Raw genomic sequence first — 23,056 nt, 5'->3', positions numbered from 1 at the left:
TCTAACTTGGTGTGCTCCACAGATTCCTTCATGTACTTCAGCCATCACTCTCATTGATTCTTCTTGGCCTAAACACTTCAACAGAAGTCCATCTGGGGTTTTTCTTAGCAGATTTTCCTCACATACAACATACTTAGTTGCTTGCTTCTACTTCTCTTACTCGTGAGGAAGGAATGATCCTTCAAGTACTAAGTAATAGGTGTCATCCAGTCTTCTATCTCTGGTTCTTTAGTCATTACATCTAGGTTGAACCCTCTTTCAAAGATAGAACGTAGATTTCTCATTTGTACCTTCACATCTACTTTAAATCTTTTTTCTTAGATATGTGCTCTATAAGTCAACTGTGCCATCTCATTAGCTATCGAATTTTATTCTCTGGGGATATGGTTAACTGATATGTCAGTGCTTCAATAACTCAATAGATGTGTTGTTGCCAAATAATAACCAGCCATAGTGATGTGTTTGCACTTGTACTCTCCATTTAGCTGATTGATCACTAATTTTGAGTCACTAAACACCTCAATTTCTGTTGCCCTCAACTCTATCAGGATTTCCAAGCTAATTATCAGTGACTCATACTCTGCTCGATTGTTGGTGGTATCTTGATAATCTAGAAGAAATGAATAACTGTGTTGAACACCCTTAGGATCAAGAATGACAATCATGGCCCCAACATCATGTTGAGTGCAAGATCCATTAAAATACAACCTCCAAGGAGTGATCCAAAGGCTAGTTATCCTCTTTACTTCTAGCTGAATCCATTCCACTTTGCCTGAGAGGACATTGCTTGGTAGGATCCATAGACTGAAGATTAAGTCATGCCATAGACTGATTAAGCTATGGTTGATTAAGCAACACTTAATCAACATTTAATCATCATGGATCCATAGACTGAAGATCGAGCAACACTTAATCACCATGCTAAGACTGAGGATCCATAGACTGGCATGACTTAATCAGCCATAGCTTGATAAGTTGCACTACATTTTTTAGCCCAAATGGCATGACTACATTCTCATATGCTCTGATATGTCCTAGGCATCTAAAAGTTGTCTTATGTATATCTTCTTTAGCCATTCTTATCTGATTCATTTCCATCCATGAAAGATAGAACTTTGTGTTTTGCAATTGCATTTATGGATAGGTCAACCATGGTATTTGGTATTCATTTTTAGGTGTGGCTTCATTAATGTTTCTATAGTCAACACAACATCGAACTACATTAGTTATAACTTTTAACACAGGTACAATATTGGTCAACCACTCGACATACTTGGCAAGCCTAATAAATCCAACTTTTACCGGCCTTTTGATGCTTGCTTTACAAGTTTATATCCTTCCTTAATAGACATCATGTGCTCTACTAAGATTGAATCTAAACTTGGCATTTCAATGTAATACCAAGCAAAACAATCTTTAAACTCGTGCAGAAGGCTAATTATCTTTACCCGATCCCCAGCTTCCAATAAGCCACTGACTTGTATATGCCTTGAATCCTCCTCAGTTTTTAAATCAATGGTTTTTAAAGGGTCTTGTACCTTTGGTGCTGGCTTGTTAAGTTTTGTACACAAAAACTCAACTGACTCTGGGCCCTCGGACATGTCATATGGTTAATCCAAGTCATAAATACACTAAGCCATAAGTATGGCTGCCTCTATCTCCATCTCAAGAAACTCTTCTTCTTCTTTGTCCTAGTTTCTTAAAGCCCATTTCTTTCATTCTTCTTCTTCCTTGGCCAAGCTCTCCATTTCTTGCTTTCTCTCTCTCCCATACACCAACAATCTCTTAATGAAGGACTGACTGCAACTACTTGGTCATTTCTCTTTTGTTCTGACATTTATTAGTGTTGGGGAACTGGGACGATATAGGGCCTATCCCATTCTTCCCTGGTGAGAAACAATAATTGCTCTAGAAGCTTTTAGGCCGTCACAATAGTCGAGCGACCATTCTCATCAGCTCATAAGCACTGTAAAATTCCAAAACTGGGATTGTAAAAGCTGGCTTCAGTGACGTTGGCCGTGGGAAGAAATGGCCGTGACTCGGCCTCTACCATCTCCCAAAATCCTGGTCCCATGCCTCCTGCCTCGTGGTAAATAGATATTTGTTGATGCAGGGTGGAGGGCACAGAGAGATTTTGGTGAATCCAATCTCTGCCAAGCAAGGCTCCATAAGTGGAGCTACTGTCCACCACAAAGAAGGCTAGCATGATTTGATTGGACCCCAAGTCAACCTTTAAAGGCAATATCTTATGTGTTATGGTAATGGCTTCAGAAAACCTGGAGACTATTAGGTCAGTAGGAATAAGATCTTTATCACTTCTTCTCAACTTCTTTATCTGTTTCAACAATATTACATTAACTGCAGCTCCTCTATCAATCAGAACCCTCTTGAAGAGTACTTATTTCAGATGAGCAGCTACATATATGGGTTTGAGATGGTTAGCTAAGGCCATACTCAGGTGGCTGAAGACCATTCTATCTGAATACACTCTCTCAGGCTTCTTCTTTGAGAGTTTGGGCAAACCTATCTTGCCTAACTCTCATTTTCTTGCTTCCTCAACATTAACATATGTCATCATAGGTTTTGTTGCCAAGTAATCACCCTCTATCGTGGTAAGCTGATCAGGTTCGAAGTAAAATATGGAAGATAGAACATAAGTCATGTTTACGTGGAAGTTACTAGGTCCAGGTAAATCTTCCTTTTTACCTCCAATATGGTCTATAAAGTCATCTAACTTGGCTTGTGCTTCTTGTGGTAACATTAGTTTAGATAACTCTTCCCCTTAGTTATACCAAAGTTCTACACTTGCTCTGAGATCTCACAAAGGGTATCAATCAACAAAGGTGAAGGTATTCCCATCTCAGGTGAAATAGTTCCAAAACATATTGGTTCTGGGCTCCATCTTGGGGTTGGCATAATTACCACATCCTTTTGAGCTTTCCTCAAGATTTTGTATTTTCTAGGATGAGGGTTTTATGGTACATGATCTCTCTTTCATTCAATCTTGCTATTGGCCCTTTCCACCCCATTTTTGCTTCTCCATTGAAGTTGATTTCTTCCCTCATGAGGCACTTTTTCAAACTTCACATTCTTAGAGGTTTTTGATGTAGGAGAGACTTTTAATGAGTGCATATGGGCTTTGTGCTGCCTCTGGGCCCTCATAATCATAGAGGTTCCCATTTTTTTTACATGTCTCTCATCCTTTCCCACTATATACCATTTCCGCCTGAGTCGGGAAAAATCTTTCTTGGTGACTGGAAATACCTGGTTCTTTCTTCTTCCCTTCACTCTGACATCTCCTCCGTTATAACTTGGCTGGTGGGACGGCCTTACATCCATCCATTTAGGCATTTAGGCATCTAGGCTTCTTTATCCTCCACCTCATCTGAAGCTTTATATTTTTTGAATACCTCGGACAAGCCCTTTGGTTGAGAATCTTTTCCCAAACTTTGGAAGACATTTTTGGAGGTTTCTTTCTCAACTACCCACACGGTACTTCTGCGAGCCTTTTGCTTTTCTTGGTTGATAACTCCTAATGCTAGTACTTCTAGTTCATACTCGCATTGGCACTTGCTACACAACACCACTTCTTTAACTATGGTTGCTTTGGGTTTCTTGGGCAGCCTAATAGCTCATTTTGTAGGTTTGTCAACTTGCCTTCTTTCTTCTTTTACTTCCCAAATGGCTTTTCCATTCCATTTCTTAACCCAACTCAAGTTGATTATGTTTATTGGGGCTTCTGGTAAAAGATATGTATCTATCAGTATGTTTGCCTAAGGTTTCTCTAACAACAACTTTCCTTTGACTATGAGGTCCTGTATCTAGTTCCTAAATTGTATGCAGTTGGTTATGGAATGGTTGAAGGTATAGTGCAATTTGCAATACTTCTTTCCTCTCAATTCCTCAGGCTTAGGCATCTTTTTGGTGCTATCAGGCACAATCACTCTTACCCGCACCAACTCTTTAAAGATTTCTATCGCTTTGGTCAAATCAAAAGAATAACTTTGATGCATGAGGGGTTTCTTAGGCACAAATCTGCCATCATTCATCACCACTTTCTGGTCCTTAATTGGTTGGACCAACCCCTTCACCATTAAAGGTTTGAAGGGAGTGGTCATCTCTGCTGCACACATATCTATTCCCTCTCCTCCACGATCATCACTTTCTTCTAGCTCTATCCCTTTAAGCTCCAGTTGGTGAATTGCAACTTTATTCTTGTAAAAATGAGGCACCTTGGATGAATGCTTCACCTGTTGGTCTTCAATCAACAACTTCTCATACTTGGTAGCCGCAATTACCAACTCTTATAGCTTATTGAATTGTACATCATAAAACTTCTTCCTCAAAGGTAGTCTCAAGGATTTCTGAGCAATGGATATAAGTTGGGCATGGTTGATAGGGAACTGGCATCCCATCCTTGTCATTCTAAACCTCATCATGAAGTCTTTAGTAGACTTATGCTCATATTGCTTCACTTTTACCAGATTATTGATTGTCATCTCGAGCTCCACCCTATACAACTGTTCATAGAAAGGCATCTCCATTTGCCCTAGTTAGCAATGGAATTTGGGGGAAGGGGGCAACATAGAGTACCATTAAGATGCTAAGCCAACCAATGAGTTCCCAAACAACCTTAACTTATAGTTAGGATTGTCTTCAAACGCCACACAATAATTGAAGAACTTGAAAATGTGCTCTCTAAAGGACACATTGCCATTTTCTCCACTAAATGTTGGAAACGCGGACATCTTGAAGTTAAAGGGAAAAAAGTTATGCTTATCAATGTATTCAGTGTAGGGCTTCTGATACGTGATTTTGAACAGTGGGCGAGCTTGGGGTTGAGCGTTATGGACCACCATTCTTCTCAGTTCAGCCAACTTATCTCTGAGTTGCTAGTTGGCTGCATTGTTGTATGGGGTATAAGGAGGTCCTCGCTTCGGGTTACGATCACTGCCTAAGAAAGTCTATTTCTTTAGTTCAGGCAGTCTTCATCTGACATCTCCTCCTTTATTAGCCAATGGTGGTGGCTTATAAGAAAGAGGTTTGTCTACCTTTGTGGGCTTGCCCTTCCTACTGGACTCTCCAGCTTGTTGATTCATCTCATACTTCCTCTTATCTTGCTCGATCTGCCTTCTACTATCTAGTGGAAGTAATAGAGGGTCGGGCAACTCTGTTCCAGAATCTCCTATAATACTGGCTGATTGGCTTCATGCCCAATTTTTTCCTTTCCTATTTCCTTATTTTCTTCGAGCAAAGGAAATAGGGTGATAACTGGTTCCTTCTCAGGGTTGGCCTCTTTCATCGTTTCCCTAGCATAATCATTTTTTGAGGTAGAGTACTTCAGATCTAATCTCCTCTTTAGACTCCCTGTTAGAGAACAAAGTTTGTTGACCTCTCATCTGGTCTCCAGAGAAATCTTCTTCATACTCCTCAACATTTGTACCATGGTGGCTTGTAAGTCTTCATTAGTCACCTTTCCTCTTGACTTCTCAAATGAAGTTGAGATTTCCATAATAGCTGGTCCTCGTACGGGATAGGAAATCTTCTTGGTGATCTGTCATTTTTGGTAAATAATGGGGTGGCCCGAATTCTGTATTCCACTTGAAAGTCCATTCCTTCCTTCTTTTTCTTGGCATATAAGAATATTATTGGTTCCACCGGGCATGCCAAAACTATGTTCGAGGGCAAAAGATGGATGGCCCTTTGCACAACTCCCTTGTGAGGTTGGCACTTTGGGTGATGGATGTTGATGTCTATTGGTTTATTGCTGCTTGGCGTGCTGCAAGAAGAGTACAAAGTTAGTTATGAAATGTGCCTTTTTAAGGCCTTAGATTTAGGTCTTGAGGCTCACAATCAAAACTAACAACAAGCTTGGCATGCCAATGTTATCTCTGTATAACAGATGTTGAAATAGATGTGTTTTGAGTGGTTACTTTCGCCCCAAGTTACTCAAACTTCTTATTATCAAAGGATTGTCGCAGATGGGTTAAGTGTGCATTAAGTTTTTTTTCTTGCCTTTCAAACAAGTACTTTCAGTTCATAATCTTATATGTTCGAATGAAGGGAGTCAATAGCCATTTTAAACGATTTCCTAGATTCCAGGTTGTTCTTAATGAAAACAAATCTATTAAGTTAACCAGATCCAGATGTAAATGGGACTCTGAAGTAGAAAACAGATGGAAATAACTTGAATACATGCTGAAAAGTGCATTAAGCAACATATCTACTAATTTAGAGGACAAACAAATAGATTCAGGCAAGATTTCACCTTGTTAGGCAATGTTGAATTCTTGCAACCACTTCTCTTTGTGTTTACAGAGGTTGTATGCTAAAAAGGATGGATGGTAAACAGGTTTTACACGAAGGAATCGATATTACAACACTAGGGAAGGTAGCAAAGCTTTTACACTAGACAATAGGTAGTTTTTCTAAGGGAACTATTGTTAAAAAGACTGAATCTAAGTTGATTTCAGCTTTCTGGATGCAAATCTAGCTTGAGAGTAGAGTTTGTATGCTTGTTTGTTTGATTGGTTAAGTGTCCTTGTCTCAGATGCTTGCTTCCCCTTTTATAGGCAATTTGGCTCAGCAGCTTCTAGCTCTGCTCTTGCCTGAAAGCTTTTGGAGGGTAGTGAGTCGTCAACTTTTAACTTGTAGTGCCACTAGAAAGTGCTTTTTGGCTGATAGTAGGTTGGTCTCCATCACTTGTCACTCAGTTATAGACACGTGACTTATGACTTGGCTAAGAAGGCTTTTAATCTGCATCAGGCTTCAAGGTTGGGCTTCGGGCAAATGCAACCTGGTTTAGCGCCTTTGGGCTTCCTTCTCCTAAACCCAATATTCAAATATTAACCCAAACACTAGGCATGAAATCAAGATAGAGACAATTGTTTTGAATTGGCGTTCTCCCTTTTTACCTATGCCTTAATATGGGCTTTATTTGTCCTACAGGTAATACAAGTTATAAAAAGATTTGGTCTCCAAAATCCTATTAGATTCTACTTTTAGATTTGCACAATTACATTCTTAGACAATATTAACTACAACAAACAGTTATTCTAATTTTACATACCGGTAAGATGTCATACAGGTGCAAAGAGAAGAGCACACCGCTTTATCCAAATTGACTACGTCACGGTCATGTCTTCTGGTGAATTGAAGTGGCGATTTTACCCAAAAACTGACTTACTCCGGTTCATGCAATTTGTAAATATGGGCAGCCAGCAGATAGACTTGCATCAATTGGACTTTGGACTAAAAGATTTTGTACTTGGTGGGTGTTGCAAAGCCCCGAAGGGTGTGCTATATATTGATTTGGGGCTTTTGCCCTCATGGTTGTCTTACAAGTTTTCTCTTATAAAAAAATAAATAAAAAGCAAAGTTAAAAAATTGACAATCTCTGAAACCCTAATCCTTCTTAATGAAAAACACGAACGACAACATAAATTAGCTTTTCCCAATACAAAAAAGGGATCATCATTTGATGTTTATTTAAAAAATAAATCATTAAAAAAACCTATAGAACAAGAATGATTGAGTCGAACACAGATCATAAGCACTAGTATTTTAGAATAATCATGTATACACATGTTGACTCTAAACTCTCATCACATGTCATGCTTAACTAAACACCATCATAAGTCTCTTTCTATGTATGTAATTAACCTTCCAGAGTCATCACAACAACCCATGCTAAAATATTCTGTCAATCATCCACATAATTATTTATATATAATTTGAAAACTTGGTTTTCGATTTCTTATTGGTACCCGAAAGAGTCGTCATGTAATTCTACTTAAAAATATATAATTTAGTGTAGATGATTATTTTCGGGTATTAATAACGAAAAATTTCTCTGATGGTAGCTGCCGGCTGATTAAAGAAACAAATAAACGGACGGCGCCTCAATCGATCGAGCCATCTGGTTGCATATAAACCGCAAGTAAAAGAGGAAGGATGTAAACAAAACAAAATACATTTAAACTTATTATTCAAGTATTATGCAAAACAACTTTCTCAGAACTACCTGCATCTGCGTGCAAACATGCAATGCAAATAATGACAATGATTTTAAATAATGTTATCATTTTTCCTTGTTGGTGACTTGATCTCGATGTTGCTTTCAATTCAGGACACATTAGGGAACCTCGTGGTACGTAAGATAAGAATGAGATGTTTTTTAAAGGGAAATTTAACGAAAAGTTTCCGGTACTATTCAATTTAACGAAAAATTATATTTTTAAACTAAAAAGTCAATCTTGATGCTATTTACTTTACCCTTTATTTTGTCCTTATCGTTAAAACTCAAAATTTTCAAGTCATTTTCATTATTTTTCCTTTTTCTTAAGGCAACAGATAAAATAAACTAGACATACGTGGCTCGAATCTTAAATCTTAGACTCTTCTAACCTCCTTCCATCTGTACAAATAATGAATCTGAAGTTACAATTATTTAAGTGCTCTCCAAGAAAATACGAGCATACATTAGGCAATCATATTGTCTTAGACTGTGATACCTAATGTTATGTTATTGGACCGTTGTGTCATATATGTTCAGTACATCTACTCGTGAAATAAGACTATTAACAATACCCCTAGGGACTATATACATACAATCACATATGCTTCTTTAAGGTAATAAATTTTTTATTAATTGAAGAACATCATTGACGGTAAGGAGTACAATCCCACGATTACAAATGCAATATAAAAACAACACAAAATTTCAGCCAAATAATCACATCCAACCAAACGGAAAGATAATGCTCACAAGGACAAAAATTGCATCACCTTTTGATAAACTTGCAAAAGACAGGCATAAAAACCTTACTATGAGACATCAAGAAGGGTTCCTCATAGTCCTTTGCTAGGTGAACAGACACTAAAATCAGAAAACAAATTAGAAAAAAGAACATATGGGATATGGCTTTGAATCACCTCAAGCCACTGCAATGACACCAAAGTGGAAAGATCGCACCACCATTTGATGATCTTACATTCATCAACAAAAAACCTACGATGAGTCGCCTTCAACAAAAGCATCATCCTCATAATCTTTTGGCGTGCACACAAATCACAAAGTCACCATCTCAAATTTAAACAACGATCGTCTCTTAAGATTTGAGGTTAAGCAATAAGTCATAATCGCGTTGCAAAATACGCTCACCTCGTCAAAAGGAGAGAGCGACTACAGCCACGAGGACTCCCCTTGACAAATGTGACAATTAATATAAGTATATTGAGTAGTTTTACTTCTAATTATTCTGTAAACTTTCGTGATAAAACACATTAAATAATAGCTTTCTTTGTCTAAGTACGATTTTATACACTGACGCGTATCCTCAAAGTTCACACTTAATTAGCGGTTGACTTTAGATTCTACCTTACACTTGAACGTTTTTTTTGTAGGATTTGATTAAAGAAGATGAAGTGTTTTCATCAATCATTTTGAAACTATCAAATTTTCTTGACGATATTATAAAAAGATACGTGTCAATTCCTGTACATTACCTACAACGATTACCTAAGTTGTTGTTTGACTCTCAATGCGTATAATTAGAATTGGAGAGCATCTCGTGATCTAACTCATTGCCAAATGTGTCTTGAGATTGTGGTTTGTCTCCGATCATCATGAATTCAGGATAATATATATTTGTTAATTAAGACGACATTAGCGATGACAATTCTAACCGTTACCCGATAACTATAGATAACTGCTCGAATGGATTGGATTTGGATATGAAAATTCGGGTATGGTATGGATATGGAGAAAAACCGTGAACTTTATTCGGTTATGGTTTTGGATATGGATATAGGGGTCCCCAATCCATATCCATCCCCGAATCTGAACCGAATATATTGTGTGTGTGTGTGTATATATATATATATTTTGGATATATAATATAATTTTATTCAATTTATCGAACCCTCCCTATACTAATTCATTATGCATGCATCAAACCCTATACTATCTTTATTATGCACCAAACATCATGCATGGGGCATACCAACAACCTCATCAATTCAATACTCTTATTGTTATACTCAACCAAATTAATTCATTGAATCAATTTGTTTTGTCTTCCTTTCGTATTTGCTTTTGTCCTCTCTTTTTTTATTGGACCAATTTATCATATTGGCTTATCATAAACAGCTTCATATATATTGTTATGTTTTTTGTAATTGGATGTTGCTATTTAATAATGGAATTAGTATCTACTAAAATTTGTAGTGCATCAATTGGATGTTGCTATTATTGACAATTGTAGTAAAGATGTAAATAGGGATCGTTCTAGACCGGAGATTAACTAGGGATGCTATCAACACAAATAAGACTTAAAAACACCCGGAGATTAACTAGGGATTCTATCAACACAAATAAGACTTAAAAAAACTAAATTAGACTATAGACTCAAAATTGACTCAAAACACCCAAAACAGCAACAAACAATCATAGAGACTCAACTCTAGACCTAACAAGTGATTTTGACAAAAATAAGACTTAACTTGACTAAAAGACTAAAACAAAACAGACTTTGACCCAAATAACAAGACTCAATGAAAGGGGGATTATTTTTGACGAATTTAAAACTTAAAACAGAAACTTTGCATAAAACATTGTATAAAAACGAATTTGGTGAATTGAAAAGGGTGAAAGGCTAGTTAGAGAGTCCTTCTCCACACATGACATATGCATACAAACCAATTTCCAGTTATTATTCCTTTAGACTATGAATGACAACACCCCAAGTTAATCGTGATAGCACAAATTAACCATCAGATTTTCCTTAACTCATTGAATTGGATGGAATACACATCGTAACCAAATTATCCTTATCAAGTTCCCTAACTATGAAAAACATGATAGAAAGACATATCAAAGGTCATTAAGTTCTTTGAAAACCATAAGCATTGACGAAGAATTCGTAACTATGAAAAGCATGATACTCCTGCCTACAATTTACTTAACACAATCATGACTAGTGACTTCCACTACTTGTGAATGTAAGTTCATAACTATTAGGTGAAACTCGCTTATACTCTAGCATCAAATTCATGCATGCAAATTAAGTGTCGACCCTTAGTCTGCATACATAAACAAGTTTTGATAACTCAGATAAGCAAATCACATTCAAGACTCAAGAAACAATAGTTGGACGTAATCAGTTCATATAAAACATATAATCATGGTTTCGAATTCACCTCTAACTATAAAGAAATTAGTTCCTCATGTTCATAATAATTGAAAAGCAAAGTAAAATAAACATGGAAACAAAACAAGGGAAGAAAGAACTCTGAAAATCTCCAATAGTTGCAGGTGACTTGCGGCATAGCCCATGGATGGTGGCATGGCACAAGACTTCTCTTCTCTTTCCCTTCCTTGCTGCGGTACTTGATGAATTTCTGTGTTTTGGCGTGAATTCTATGGTAGATGGTGGTGTCGAGATATATGAGGGGGTGGTGGTCTAATTTGTGCAGCATAATGATGTATTTATATGCTAGGGTTTTCACAATTTCTGAAGGGAAAAAGCTTAGGGTTTGCGGTACCCATTCCTTGGAGGACAAGGTTAAGACTCGGCCCAATCCAAGAGGGAAAAGAACTAGGGTTTCAGCAGATTTTAGGGCTTCTAGAAGAGGGAGGGCACGACACTCTTTTAGGGATTCTTTGCCAGGTTCCTAAGCTTCTAGAAGGAAAGAAGGCGCCACCTTTCTAGGGGTTCTAGAAAGGGTGATGCGGCATAAGTTTAGGGGAAATGATATGCCTTCTAGAAATCAGATATTCAGGTACCCTTGCAGCTGGATTTAAGGTGGTATGATAAGATTAGGATAGGATAAAATAAGATAAGGTTAGTTTGGATAAGATAAGGTTAGATAAGGTTTTGGATAATGTTTCATTCTTTTGAGCTGATTCCTTATCTTCTTTGTCTTGAATTTATTTTCTTCATCTCTTTATCATATTCCTAGCCTCTTGAACTTCAAAAACGTCCATCCACCTTGCTCCATACATGTGCTATCCATTCTTGGCTCAAAACTGCTCCAAATTGCTCCAAATTGCACTTTCTTGCCAACTTTGTCATTTGGACCTACAAACACACAAAAATAGCTTAAAACACTATAATAAATAAGAACTAACAACATAAATGCAAGAAAACAAGCTAACTAAGTCGCATAAATATGCTCCTATCAAATTCCCCAACACTTAGCTTTTGCCAATCCTCGAGCAAAACGAACAAACAAAATAAACAAAACATAACATGTACCTTCCAACATTCGTCTCAGGGATTTCCAACGAAACATGACATATTAAAAATCACTACTCACATTGATTTTAGCTATCCTTACCCTCGGGCACACACTTAATCGCAGTCACCACTCACTAGCTCACATTTAATCAATTAAAACAACATTTTGAATGTAGTAACATACCTTAGAGAATTCCCTCAATTCCTCAACAGATAAACTCTCTATTTTCACACAGATTTTCTGACTACACTCCCTATACTAGGTATATGTGAGAAGATGGATGTAAACATGTAGACTAGCCACTCACATATATTATAATCAAAGAAAGCACTTTCTGGAATTATTAATACATCTATATATAAGATCTCATGAATAGAATGCCACTACTTAGACGCGAGAACCAGGGATACCATATGTTCATACCAATCCCACACTCCACAGATTGAAACAGATAACACCCAAGATATAAGTCAAAGGGTTGTAATGAGGCTAAGGGTATTGGCTAACAAAGAAAGGTTAAGGATAAACAAAGGTTCTTAAAGAAATAGTAAGCAAAGCAATGAAATCAACACTTAGAATTCACTTTTAAATGCAGCAACTAACTTTAAACACAAATGGGAGATTCACATAAGACTTAGGACCGGATTCAAACTTTTGGACCATTTTTTCAACAACCAATACTTGTGAGCTCATTTTCACTTATTTTGAACTCTTTTTCTTTCTTTTCTCAACTTTTTCTTTTCTTTTCTTTTCAAACCCGTGCCCTATTTCTTTGGCACACAAAACACACACTTTGAAAACCCTTCCCCCACACTTGTTTTCTGCAATAATGTCACTCAAAAGGAATTCCCTCTAAGTCATGCTCCACTATACTTTAAGAACAACGGTATGGATTGTCCTATTCTAGGCTAGGTAGGGAAATGTGGCTAACAAAGAAAATAGGCTAAATAAGGCTCAAATGGGTTAAACCTACAATACATATGCAAGGGATGAAGGTTTTTTGGCTCTGGTGGTAACTACTAAACAACTTCATCTTGTTATATGTTATGCACTCAATTTTAAGCTTTGAATGAAACGGGCATGAGTTTTAGTATTTGGAACTATAATGATGAAAAAGCATTCTAAGTAGCAACCAAGCAAAGAAGTAATGAGATCATGCAACGACTTTAGAAAACAAGGATTCACAGATTAATAACTCTCAAAATAAAGTTTATTGGCTCAAGTATCTTAGGGTTGTAGCATTGGTTTGAGTTCCTTCCTTCAAGCATGTTACAAAAAATGATTTTTTCTTTTGTGATTACATGTGAATTCGTTAATGATAACTACAACCAAGTATAAACCAAAGAGCATATCAAACTTTCATCCATGTTTGTAACTTTCTTTAACAATCATGCAATTAAAAACCAAATCTTCATCATTGTGTTGAAAGGTACCCTAAGACACAAACACACAAAAAATGACTCTAAAAACAACTCTTTTTAGGTTTTCAGAACTTTTTCTAGTTTTTTTTCAAATTCTCGTAGTTTTCTTTCAAGACACATTAAAACACTTCAAAACACATTAAAAACACTTAAAAACAATGAGAAACAAGTCTAGTGGTGCTAGGTGGTAAAATCCAACAAAAATCATGCAAAAACAACTTGTTTACCCCCCCCACTTAAACCAAACATTGTCCTCAATGTTTTAAACATAAACTCACACATAAGCAAGCAAATGACACAACTAACAAACACGACAATCAGGGCAAAGTAAAAGCAAGAAAGGGTAGAGTTTAAGAATGCAAATTTGGTTATGGAGCTAGAATTCAATCAAGCCCTCGTTTGAACACATGGGTTGCCTCCTAAGAAGCGCTTGCTTTAAAGTCTTTCAGCCGGACGATACCTTCTTTTAAGCTTCATTGGAGCCCATGGCCTAGAGGGGTATGTCCTCCACGACATACTCCTCAAAGTGGTCATAATATGGCTTGAAACGATGTCCATTCACTTTAAAATCGTTTCCGGTCTTTAAACTTTGAATTTGGACTGCACCATAAGGAAAGACATTAGTAACAACAAACAGGCCCATCCATTTAGAACGTAACTTGCCTGGAAACAATCGAAGGTAGGGATTGAAGAGTAACACTTTCTGCCTTATGCCAAATGTCTTGGTACAAATCATCTTGTCATGGAATACCTTCGACTTCTCTTTGTAAATAAGAGCGTTCTCGTACGCCTCATTCTGAATATCTTCAAGTTCATTCAATTAAAGCTTCCTATTAATTCCAGCTGCATCAAGGTCCATATTGAACATTTTGACGGCCCAATGTGCTTTGTGTTCCAATTCAACCAGAAGATGGCATGGTTTCTTATAGATGAGCCAAAAATGAGACATCCCAATTGGGGTTTTGTAGGCTGTGCGATACGCCCACAATGCATCATTCAAACGCAAGCTCCAATATTTTCGGTTTGGACCAACGGTCTTCTCCAAAATCTGTTTGATTTCTCAATTAGAAACCTCGGCTTACCCACTTGTTTGAGGATGATAAGGTGTTGCCACCTTATGCGTGACGTTATACTTCTTGAGTAGCGCCTCAATGGTTCGATTGCAAAAATGGGAACCCCCATCACTTATAAGAACTCTTGGCATTCCAAATCTAGCAAATATGTTAGTTTTCACAAAATCTGCAACCATTTTGGAATCATTAGTACGGGTGGCTTTTGCTTCCACCCATTTCGAAACATAATCAACCACAAGTAAAATATAAACAAAACCATGAGATGAAGGAAAATGACCCATGAAATCAATGCCCTAAATATCAAAAATTTTGACACAAAAGATAGGGGCCTGCGGCATTTGATCTTTTGAACCAATATTTCCGATTCTTTGACAACGATCACATGTTATGCAAAACGTTCTAGCATCCTTAAAGATATTAGGCTAATAAAAACCACACAAGTACTTTACGTGCAGTCCTTTGAGTACCAAAGTGACCTCCATATGCATAAGTGTGACAAAAAGTTAAAATCGAATGAAATTTAAAATCATGCACACACCTACGAATGATTTGATCAGCACAATATTTCTACAAATAAGATCATCCTACACATAAAAACGAGCCTCTTTCTTAAGTTTATCATGTTGGTGCTTATTTAGAGTGCTTGGAACTTGTTTAGTGACCAAATAGTTAACTAAATCGGCATAACATGGCTCACTTATCTCGATGGACAGCAGATGTTCATCTAGGAATGTCTCTGGGATAGGCACGACATCCTCTTCATGCACCATACGGCTCAAGTGGTCAGCCACCACGTTTTCACTTCCTTTCTTATACCAGATTTCGATATCGAACTCTTGGAGAATAAGCATCCAACAAATAAGCCTTGGTTTGGCCTCCTTCTTTGTAAGTAAGTACTTCAACACTGCACGATCAGAGTAGATTATAACTTTATTACCAAGTAAATAAGAATGAAACTTATCTAAAGCAAAAACAACAGCAAGAAGTTCTTTTTCCATTGTGGAATAGTTCAATTGAGCATCATTCAAGGTCCGAGAGGCATAGTATATAATGTATGGCTGCTTGTCCATTCTTTGTCCCAAAAAAGCCCCTAATGCATAATCGGAAGCATCGCACATTAGCTCAAAAGGAAGCTCCAATTTGGTGGAACAATGATGAGGGCCAAAGTGAGCATCTCCTTGAGGTTTTTGAAGGCCTTCTCACATTCCTCATCGAACTTGAAAGGCACATCTTTCTGAAGGAGATGGCAAAGGGGGTTGAAAATCTTTGAAAAGTCCTTGATGAATCGCCTATAGAATCCTGCATGTCCAAGAAAAGAACGAACCTCTCTAACCGAAGTAAGAGAGGGTAAGTAGCGTACGAGATCTATTTTCGATTTATCAACCTCAATTTCCCTTTCTGAAATGATATGACCTAAAACTATACCTTGTTTTACTATAAAGTGACATTTCTCCCAATTTAAAACAAGGTTAGTTTCAATGCATTGTTTCAGGATTAATGTGAGATTGTCCAAACAATTATCAAACGAATCACCAAATACACTAAAATCATCCATGAATACCTCAATAATCTTCTCAACAAAATTTGAAAAAAGATGCTTACCATACATTGTTGAAATGTGGCAGGTGCATTGCATAAACCGAATGGCATGCAACGATAGGCAAAGGTACCAAAAGGGCACGTGAAAGTGGTCTTTTCTTGGTCATCCGGAGCTATGACAATCTGATTATATCCCAAATAATCATCAAGAAAACAATAAAAAGAATGACCGGCTAACCTTTCAAGCATTTGATCAATGAACATCAAAGGGAAGTGGTCATTCCTTGTGATGGAGTTGAGCTTCCTATAATCAATGCAAACTTGCCAACCTGTTTGGATATGGGTAGGCACAAGCTCATTCTCGGCATTCTTCACCACTGTAACTCCCGTTTTCTTTGGAACAACTTGAACCAGCAAAACCCAATGGCTATCCGAGATAGGATAAATCACTCTACAATTAAGAAGCTTGATAATCTCATTCTTCACAACTTCCATCATCGGAGGGTTGAGTCGGCGTTGAGCCTCTCGCATTGGTTTAGCCCCCTCCTCTAGAAGTATGCGATGCATGCAAGTTGTAACGCTAATACCCCTAATGTCAGCCAAGGTCCATCTTATGGCTGTTTTATGTTCTTTCAACACCCGAATCAGTTTTTCTTCCTCTAATGCCGTGAGTGTTGAAGAGACTATGACCGACAACGTTTCTTTGTCTCCCAAATAGACGTACTTCAAAAGATTTGGCAACGGTTTAAGTTCAAGAATCAGGGCCTGAATCACTGAAGGTAACAACTTATTAGTAGAAACGGGAATTGAAATTGGGATTGGAGATTTACCAGGATGTTGTGGCAATGCCCCTAGGGCAGCCACCATCTTGCCAATTTCATCATTAGGCACAGCCATATTGGGTTCTAGGCCCAATCCCTCGGCAATTGTTGTTTCAAGGGGATCTTTGTCCAACAAATCTAGATAATCTTACGCCAACGAATCAAACACATCAATAGCAAAACAAGAATGATCATCTTGAGGATATTTAATAGCTTCAGAAATATTAAAATCAATAATCTCACCATCAAATTCCATCGTTAAAGTCCCTTTGAACACATCGATCTTAGTGCGGGTTGTTTTCATGAAATGTCTCCCAAGGAGGAATGGCAATGGGGTAGGATGGGCTGAATCTTCCATGTCAAGCACGTAAAAGTTCGCTGGAAAGATCAAATTGTTAACCTGCACCAAAACTTCTTCCAAAACTCCTTTCGGATATGCATTAGAACGATCGGTCAATTGAATAATCATACCATCGTTTTTAAGCTCTCCTAACTACATAGATGAATAAATTGAATAAGGCATGACATTAATTGAAGCTCCTAAGTCTAATATAGCATGTTCAAACTTAGTATTGCCAATAACACAAGGAATTGTAAAACTACCCAGATCTTTGCATTTAGGTGGTAGTTTCCTTTGTAACACCGCAGAAACATTCTCACTTACCTGGACCACTTCCTTGTTCGAAATCCTCTTCCTTGTTGTGAAAAGCTCTTTCAAGAATTTGGCATACTTAGGAACTTGCTTGATTGCATCAAGGAGCGGGATATTGACTTGAACTTTCCTAAAGGTTTCCAGAATGTCTTTCTCATTCTCTTCTTTCTTTGATTGTCTAAACCTGCTAGGAAAGGGCACATTTAGTCAAATAGAACTAGAAAAAATCGAATTTGGACTTACCTTGGTGGTTTGGAATAGTTTTGAGGCCTTAGGAGACTGCTGTAAGGGTTGATCTTCCCTTGTCGTGGCCTTTGCTTCCTGTTTTTCTTCTTATAGCATCTTTTCATCCTCGTTAAGGCCTTGTTTGGATGCTTTTGGGTGATTTCCAAGCTCCTTGCCGCTTCTCAACGTAATGGCCTTGACGGTTTCAAAGCCTCTCTTTGGATTCACAACGATTGAACTAGGAAGTTTGCCTTGTTCTCTAAATTGCCCAAGGAACTCTGATATCAACCTTATTTGCTTCTTCATGTCACTCATCTCCTTGTCTTGATTTTCTATTCGATTATTTTGACTTTGTAATCCCTGCGATACAGAAGTTAGTAATTGAATAACTTGATCATTATTAAATAGCAAACCTGATTTTGGTTGAGTTGTTTGTGATTGAGGTTGAGATTGTGTGAATGGACTTTGATATATCCCAGGGGGTGGCTGTCGAAATCCTCATTGTTGATGTTGTTGAGGCTACCTCCACTTGAAATTTGGGTGATTTCTCCATCCCGGATTGTATGTATTTGAGTATAGATCATTCATTTGTTGATTTTAGCCTTGATAACCTATGGCATTGGCACTTTCCCATCCTCCATTCTCTATCAATTTAGGACATTGATCATTGAGATGTCCTTGCATAGAGCACACTCCACACACACTTGGTGTAATTCCTTGTACTTTGTATCATTCGGCAACCTGAGATACAAGTATAGTGAGGTTAGCTAATTGAGATTGAATTTCAGCTATTGAACTTACCTTATGGACTTGCTGTCGTGGGATGTCTTTTTGTCCAACACCTTCATATTATTGTGCATTCAAGGCTCGGTTTGCAATTAAGATCTTGGCAGCCACCGATGTTTTGTCAACCAAAGCACCCTCTTCCGAGGCATCTAACATTTGTCTCTCAATTGGAAGGAGTCCCTCGTAGAAATATTGAAGCAAAAGTTCTTCCTTCATTTGATGTTGAGGGCACGATGCAACGAGAGTCTTAAAACACTCATAATACGCTGGAAAGGATTCTCTATGGCTTTGTTGAATGCCACTAATTCTCTTCCTTAAGAGAATGACTCTCAAAGTTGGGAAAAAAATTTCTAAGAATGCTTGCTTTATGCTTTCCCAAGAAGTAACGGTTCTGGGTGCCAATTCGTATAACCAATCTTTAGCCTTTTCCAAAAGAGAGAATGGAAATGCCTTTATCTTCAGAATGTTCCCATCGACATTGATGGGTGTCATGCTCAAAAATACCATTTCAAACTCCTTAAGATGCTTGTTTATATCATCCATGGACAACCTATGGTATTTGGGAATGTGATGCAACAAGATAGACTTCAATTCGAACGCATCGATATTTCCTTAGGCAGCCACGGGGTATTGAATGCAAAGGGGCATGGCATTGTCCAACCCTGAGGCTGAAAGTTCTTTGATTGTACGATTGTATGCTGCCATGACTTCTTCTTCTTCTTCTTCTTCTTTAAATTCAGATTCTGGTTGCTTCCTCTTTCTTCTCAAAGTTCATTCAAAATCGTCGTCGAACTCCAAGATGTTTGCACGAATAGGTTGAGAACTACGAGTCATAAACTAGTACCTGGAACAAGGAAAAAAACGACTCAGCAACCAAGTAGAAGGCACGGCAACGACAAACACAAACACACATAAACACACGAACACACTTTGACACGACTCAAACAAAAGAGATTAGCAAGTTTGCTAATCCCCGACAACGGCACCAAAATTTGATGTGAAAATTAACTTGACACACAAATTAAACCCTATTGTTGACAATTGTAGTAAAGATGTAAGTAGGGATCGTTCTAGATTGAGGATTAACTAAGGATGCTAATCAACACAAATAAGACTTAAAAACACTAATTAGACTCTATAGACTCAAAACTAACTCAAAACACTTAAAACAGCAACAAACAATAAAAAAGACTCAACTCTAGACCTAACAAGTGATTTTGACGAAAAATAAGACTTACCTTGACTAAAAGACTAAAACAAAACAGACTTTGACCCAAATAACAAGACTCAATGAAAGGGGGATTTTTTTTTACGAATATAAAACTTAAAACAGAAACTTTGCATGAAACACTTTATAAAAACGAATTTGGTGAATTGAAAATGGTGAAAGGCTAATTAGAGGGTCCTTCTCCACACATGACATATGCATACAAACCAATTTCCAGTTATTATTCCTTTAGACTATGAATGACAACACCCAAATTAACCGTGATAGCACAAATTAACCATCAGATTTTCCTTAACTCATTGAATTCGATGGAATACGCATCGTAACCAAATTATCCTTATCAAGTTCCCTAACTATGAAAAACATGATAGAAAGACATATCAAAGGTCAATAAGTTCTTTGAAAACCATAAGCATTGACGAAGCATTCGTAACTATGAAAAGCATGATACTCCTGCCTACAATTTACTTAACACAATCATGACTAGTGACTTCCACTACTTGTGAATATAAGTTCATAACGATTAGGTGAAACTCCTTTATACTCTAGCATCAAATTCATGCATGCAAATTAAGTGTCGACCCTCAGTCTACATACATAGACAAGTTTTGATAACTCAGATAAGCAAATCACATTCAAGATTCAAGAAACAATAACTAGACATAATTAGTTCATATAAAACATATAATCATGGCTTCGAATTCACCTCCAACTATGAAAGAAATTAGTTCCTCATGTTCATAATAATTGAAAAGCAAAGCAAAATAAACATGGAAACAAAACTAGGGAAGAAAAAACTTTAAAAATATCCAATGGTTACAGGTGACTTGCGGCACAGCCCTTGGATAGTGGCACGACATAAGACTCCTCTTCTCCTTCCCTTCCTTGCTGCGGCACTTGATGAATTTATGTGTTTTGGCATGAATTCTATGGTATATGGTGGTGTCGAGATATATGAGGGGGTGGTGGTCTGTTTTGTGCGGCATAATGATGTATTTAAATGCTAGGGTTTTCACAATTTCTGAAGGGAAAAAGGTTTAGGGTTTGCGACACCAATTCCTTGGAGGACAAGGTTAAGGCTCAGCCCAATCCAAGAGGGAAAAGAACTAGGGTTTCAGCAGATTTTTGGGCTTCTAGAAGAGGGAGGGCACGACACTCTTTTGGGGATTCTTTGGCAGGTTCCTAAGCTTCTAGAACGAAAGAATGCGCCACCTTTCTAGAGGTTCTAGAAGAGGTGGTGCGGCTTAAGTTTAGGGGAAAGGATAGGCCTTCTAGAAATCAGATATTTAGGTCCCCTTGCAGCTGGATTTAAGGTCGATAAGATTAGGATAAGATAAGGTTAGTTTGGATAAGATAAGGTTAGATATGATTTTGGATAATGTTTCCTTCTTTTGAGCTGATTCTTTATCTTCTGTCTTGAATTTATTTTCTTCATCTCCTTATTATATTCCTAGCCTCTTGAACTTCAAAAATGTCCATCCACCTTGCTCCATACATGTGATATCCATTCTTGGCCCAAAACTACTCCAAAATGCTCCAAATTGCACTTTCTTGCCAACTTTGTCATTTGGACCTACAAACACACGAAAATAACTTAAAACACTATAATAAATAAGAACTAACAACATAAATGCAAGAAAACAAGCTAATTAAGTCGCATAAATATGCTCCTATCACCAAACATCATGCATGGGGCATACCAACAAGCTCATCAATTCAATACTCTTATTGTTATACTCAACCAAATTAATTCATTGAATCATTTTATATATCAATTATCAAATGTTCCAAGTTTATCAGATTTCATCTCTCTTCAAGAGTCTCACTGTCAAGAAATTAATTCATTGAATCAATTTGTTTTGTCTTCCTTTCGTATTTGCTTTTGTCCTTTTTTTTTATTGGACCAATTTATCATATTGGCTTATCATAAACAACTTCAAATATATTGTTATGTTTTTTGTAATTGGATGTTGCTATTTAATAATGGAATTAGTATCTACTAAAATTTATAGTGCATTAATTGGATGAATATAATTTTTTTTTAAATTTTTTGACGAAAATGGATATAACCGATAATCGATTGAAAATCCGTTAACCAGTGGATATGGTTATGGATAATCCCCGATGGTTAATTTGAGGTTATGGATATGGTTAATTTTCGCGGTTATGGGGACGGATATAGCATTTCCGTCTCTAAACCGAACAGTTGCCATCCCTAGACGACATAATTTAGTTAAAATAGTTGTAAGCAAAATTATATGATAAATAACTCATAATGTTCTGCATTACATCTCATAAAACACTTAATAATTGAGTATATACCAATTAATTAAAGATATCATTTGATGTCTATAATTAAATTAAAATTAATAATTCACTATGTGTTTAACGTATGTTGAAGAAGGAAATGAAAAAACTATGTCAAACTTGAAAGCAGAAGATAGATTACCCACTAAAAAAATTTATAAAATAGTAGGACTAAAAAGAATAAATTTCGTGCCTATCTAATCCTCTTCAAACTCTCTCATAAAAAATTTGAAAAAAAAGCAGGCAATCCTAGCTACTTCATATTGTGTTTCTTAATGTGGACGTTGAATTGAAAGGTTTTATGACGTACCCAGTGCACCAAATTTCTGAATAACTTTGCAATTGCATTGCAACGTACAATTTCATCTATTGAATACGAGATCCAGTTCTAAGACTATTTTCAACTCTTAGGTTAAAACCTAAAATTTTTAGCTCAGAAAATTTAGGTTTTAATTCAAAAACAATTTTTCTGCTCCAACCTTTTTGGGTTAAAATTTTAGTTCCAAATTATTAAAGAATGAATTTAAGCTAATTTTCTTTAAAAAAAATTGTTAAATTCCGGTAAATATTGAAAAATCACTAAATCGACACATGAATAAGTCATAAACGTAATACAAACGATAATTAATAAGTCATAAACTTAATACAAACTATAATTAGTAAACTACATAAACTTAATACAAACAACAATTAATAAACTACATAAACTTAATATAAATGATAATTAATAATGATATCTACCACCTTTACTTGGTGGTGAACTT

At 36.8% G+C, this 23,056-nt stretch overlaps 1 protein-coding gene across 1 annotated transcript; it reads right to left on the bottom strand.

Annotated features, from left to right (window-relative positions):
* Positions 1-17,242: 17,242 nt before the first annotated feature.
* Positions 17,243-18,819, bottom strand: LOC139196017 (uncharacterized). The gene is made up of 3 exons (XM_070821680.1): positions 18,773-18,819; positions 17,759-17,930; positions 17,243-17,587 (listed from the first exon to the last, which is right to left on the bottom strand). Exons 1-3 carry the CDS (start codon positions 18,817-18,819, stop codon positions 17,243-17,245), a joined length of 564 nt encoding a protein of 187 aa, XP_070677781.1.
* Positions 18,820-23,056: the final 4,237 nt, after the last annotated feature.

Source organism: Malus domestica, chromosome 05 (genome assembly GCF_042453785.1).
Source record: "Malus domestica chromosome 05, GDT2T_hap1".
NCBI lineage: Eukaryota > Viridiplantae > Streptophyta > Magnoliopsida > Rosales > Rosaceae > Malus > Malus domestica.
Note: the sequence above shows the minus strand (reverse complement) of the source record. Positions and strands in the feature narration are given on the sequence as shown.

Bases quoted from the DNA above. Each gene is read 5' to 3' on its own strand.
- LOC139196017 (XM_070821680.1), bottom strand. From the start codon at position 18,819: ATGAAGGTGTTGGACAAAAAGACATCCCACGACAGCAAGTCCATAAG. The intron at 17,931-18,772 runs GTAAGTTCAATA...CTTTCCTAGCAG, and splicing joins CACGACAGCAAGTCCATAAG to GTTTAGACAATCAAAGAAAG. The intron at 17,588-17,758 runs GTAAGTGAGAAT...TCATCTATGTAG, and splicing joins CGAACAAGGAAGTGGTCCAG to TTAGGAGAGCTTAAAAACGA.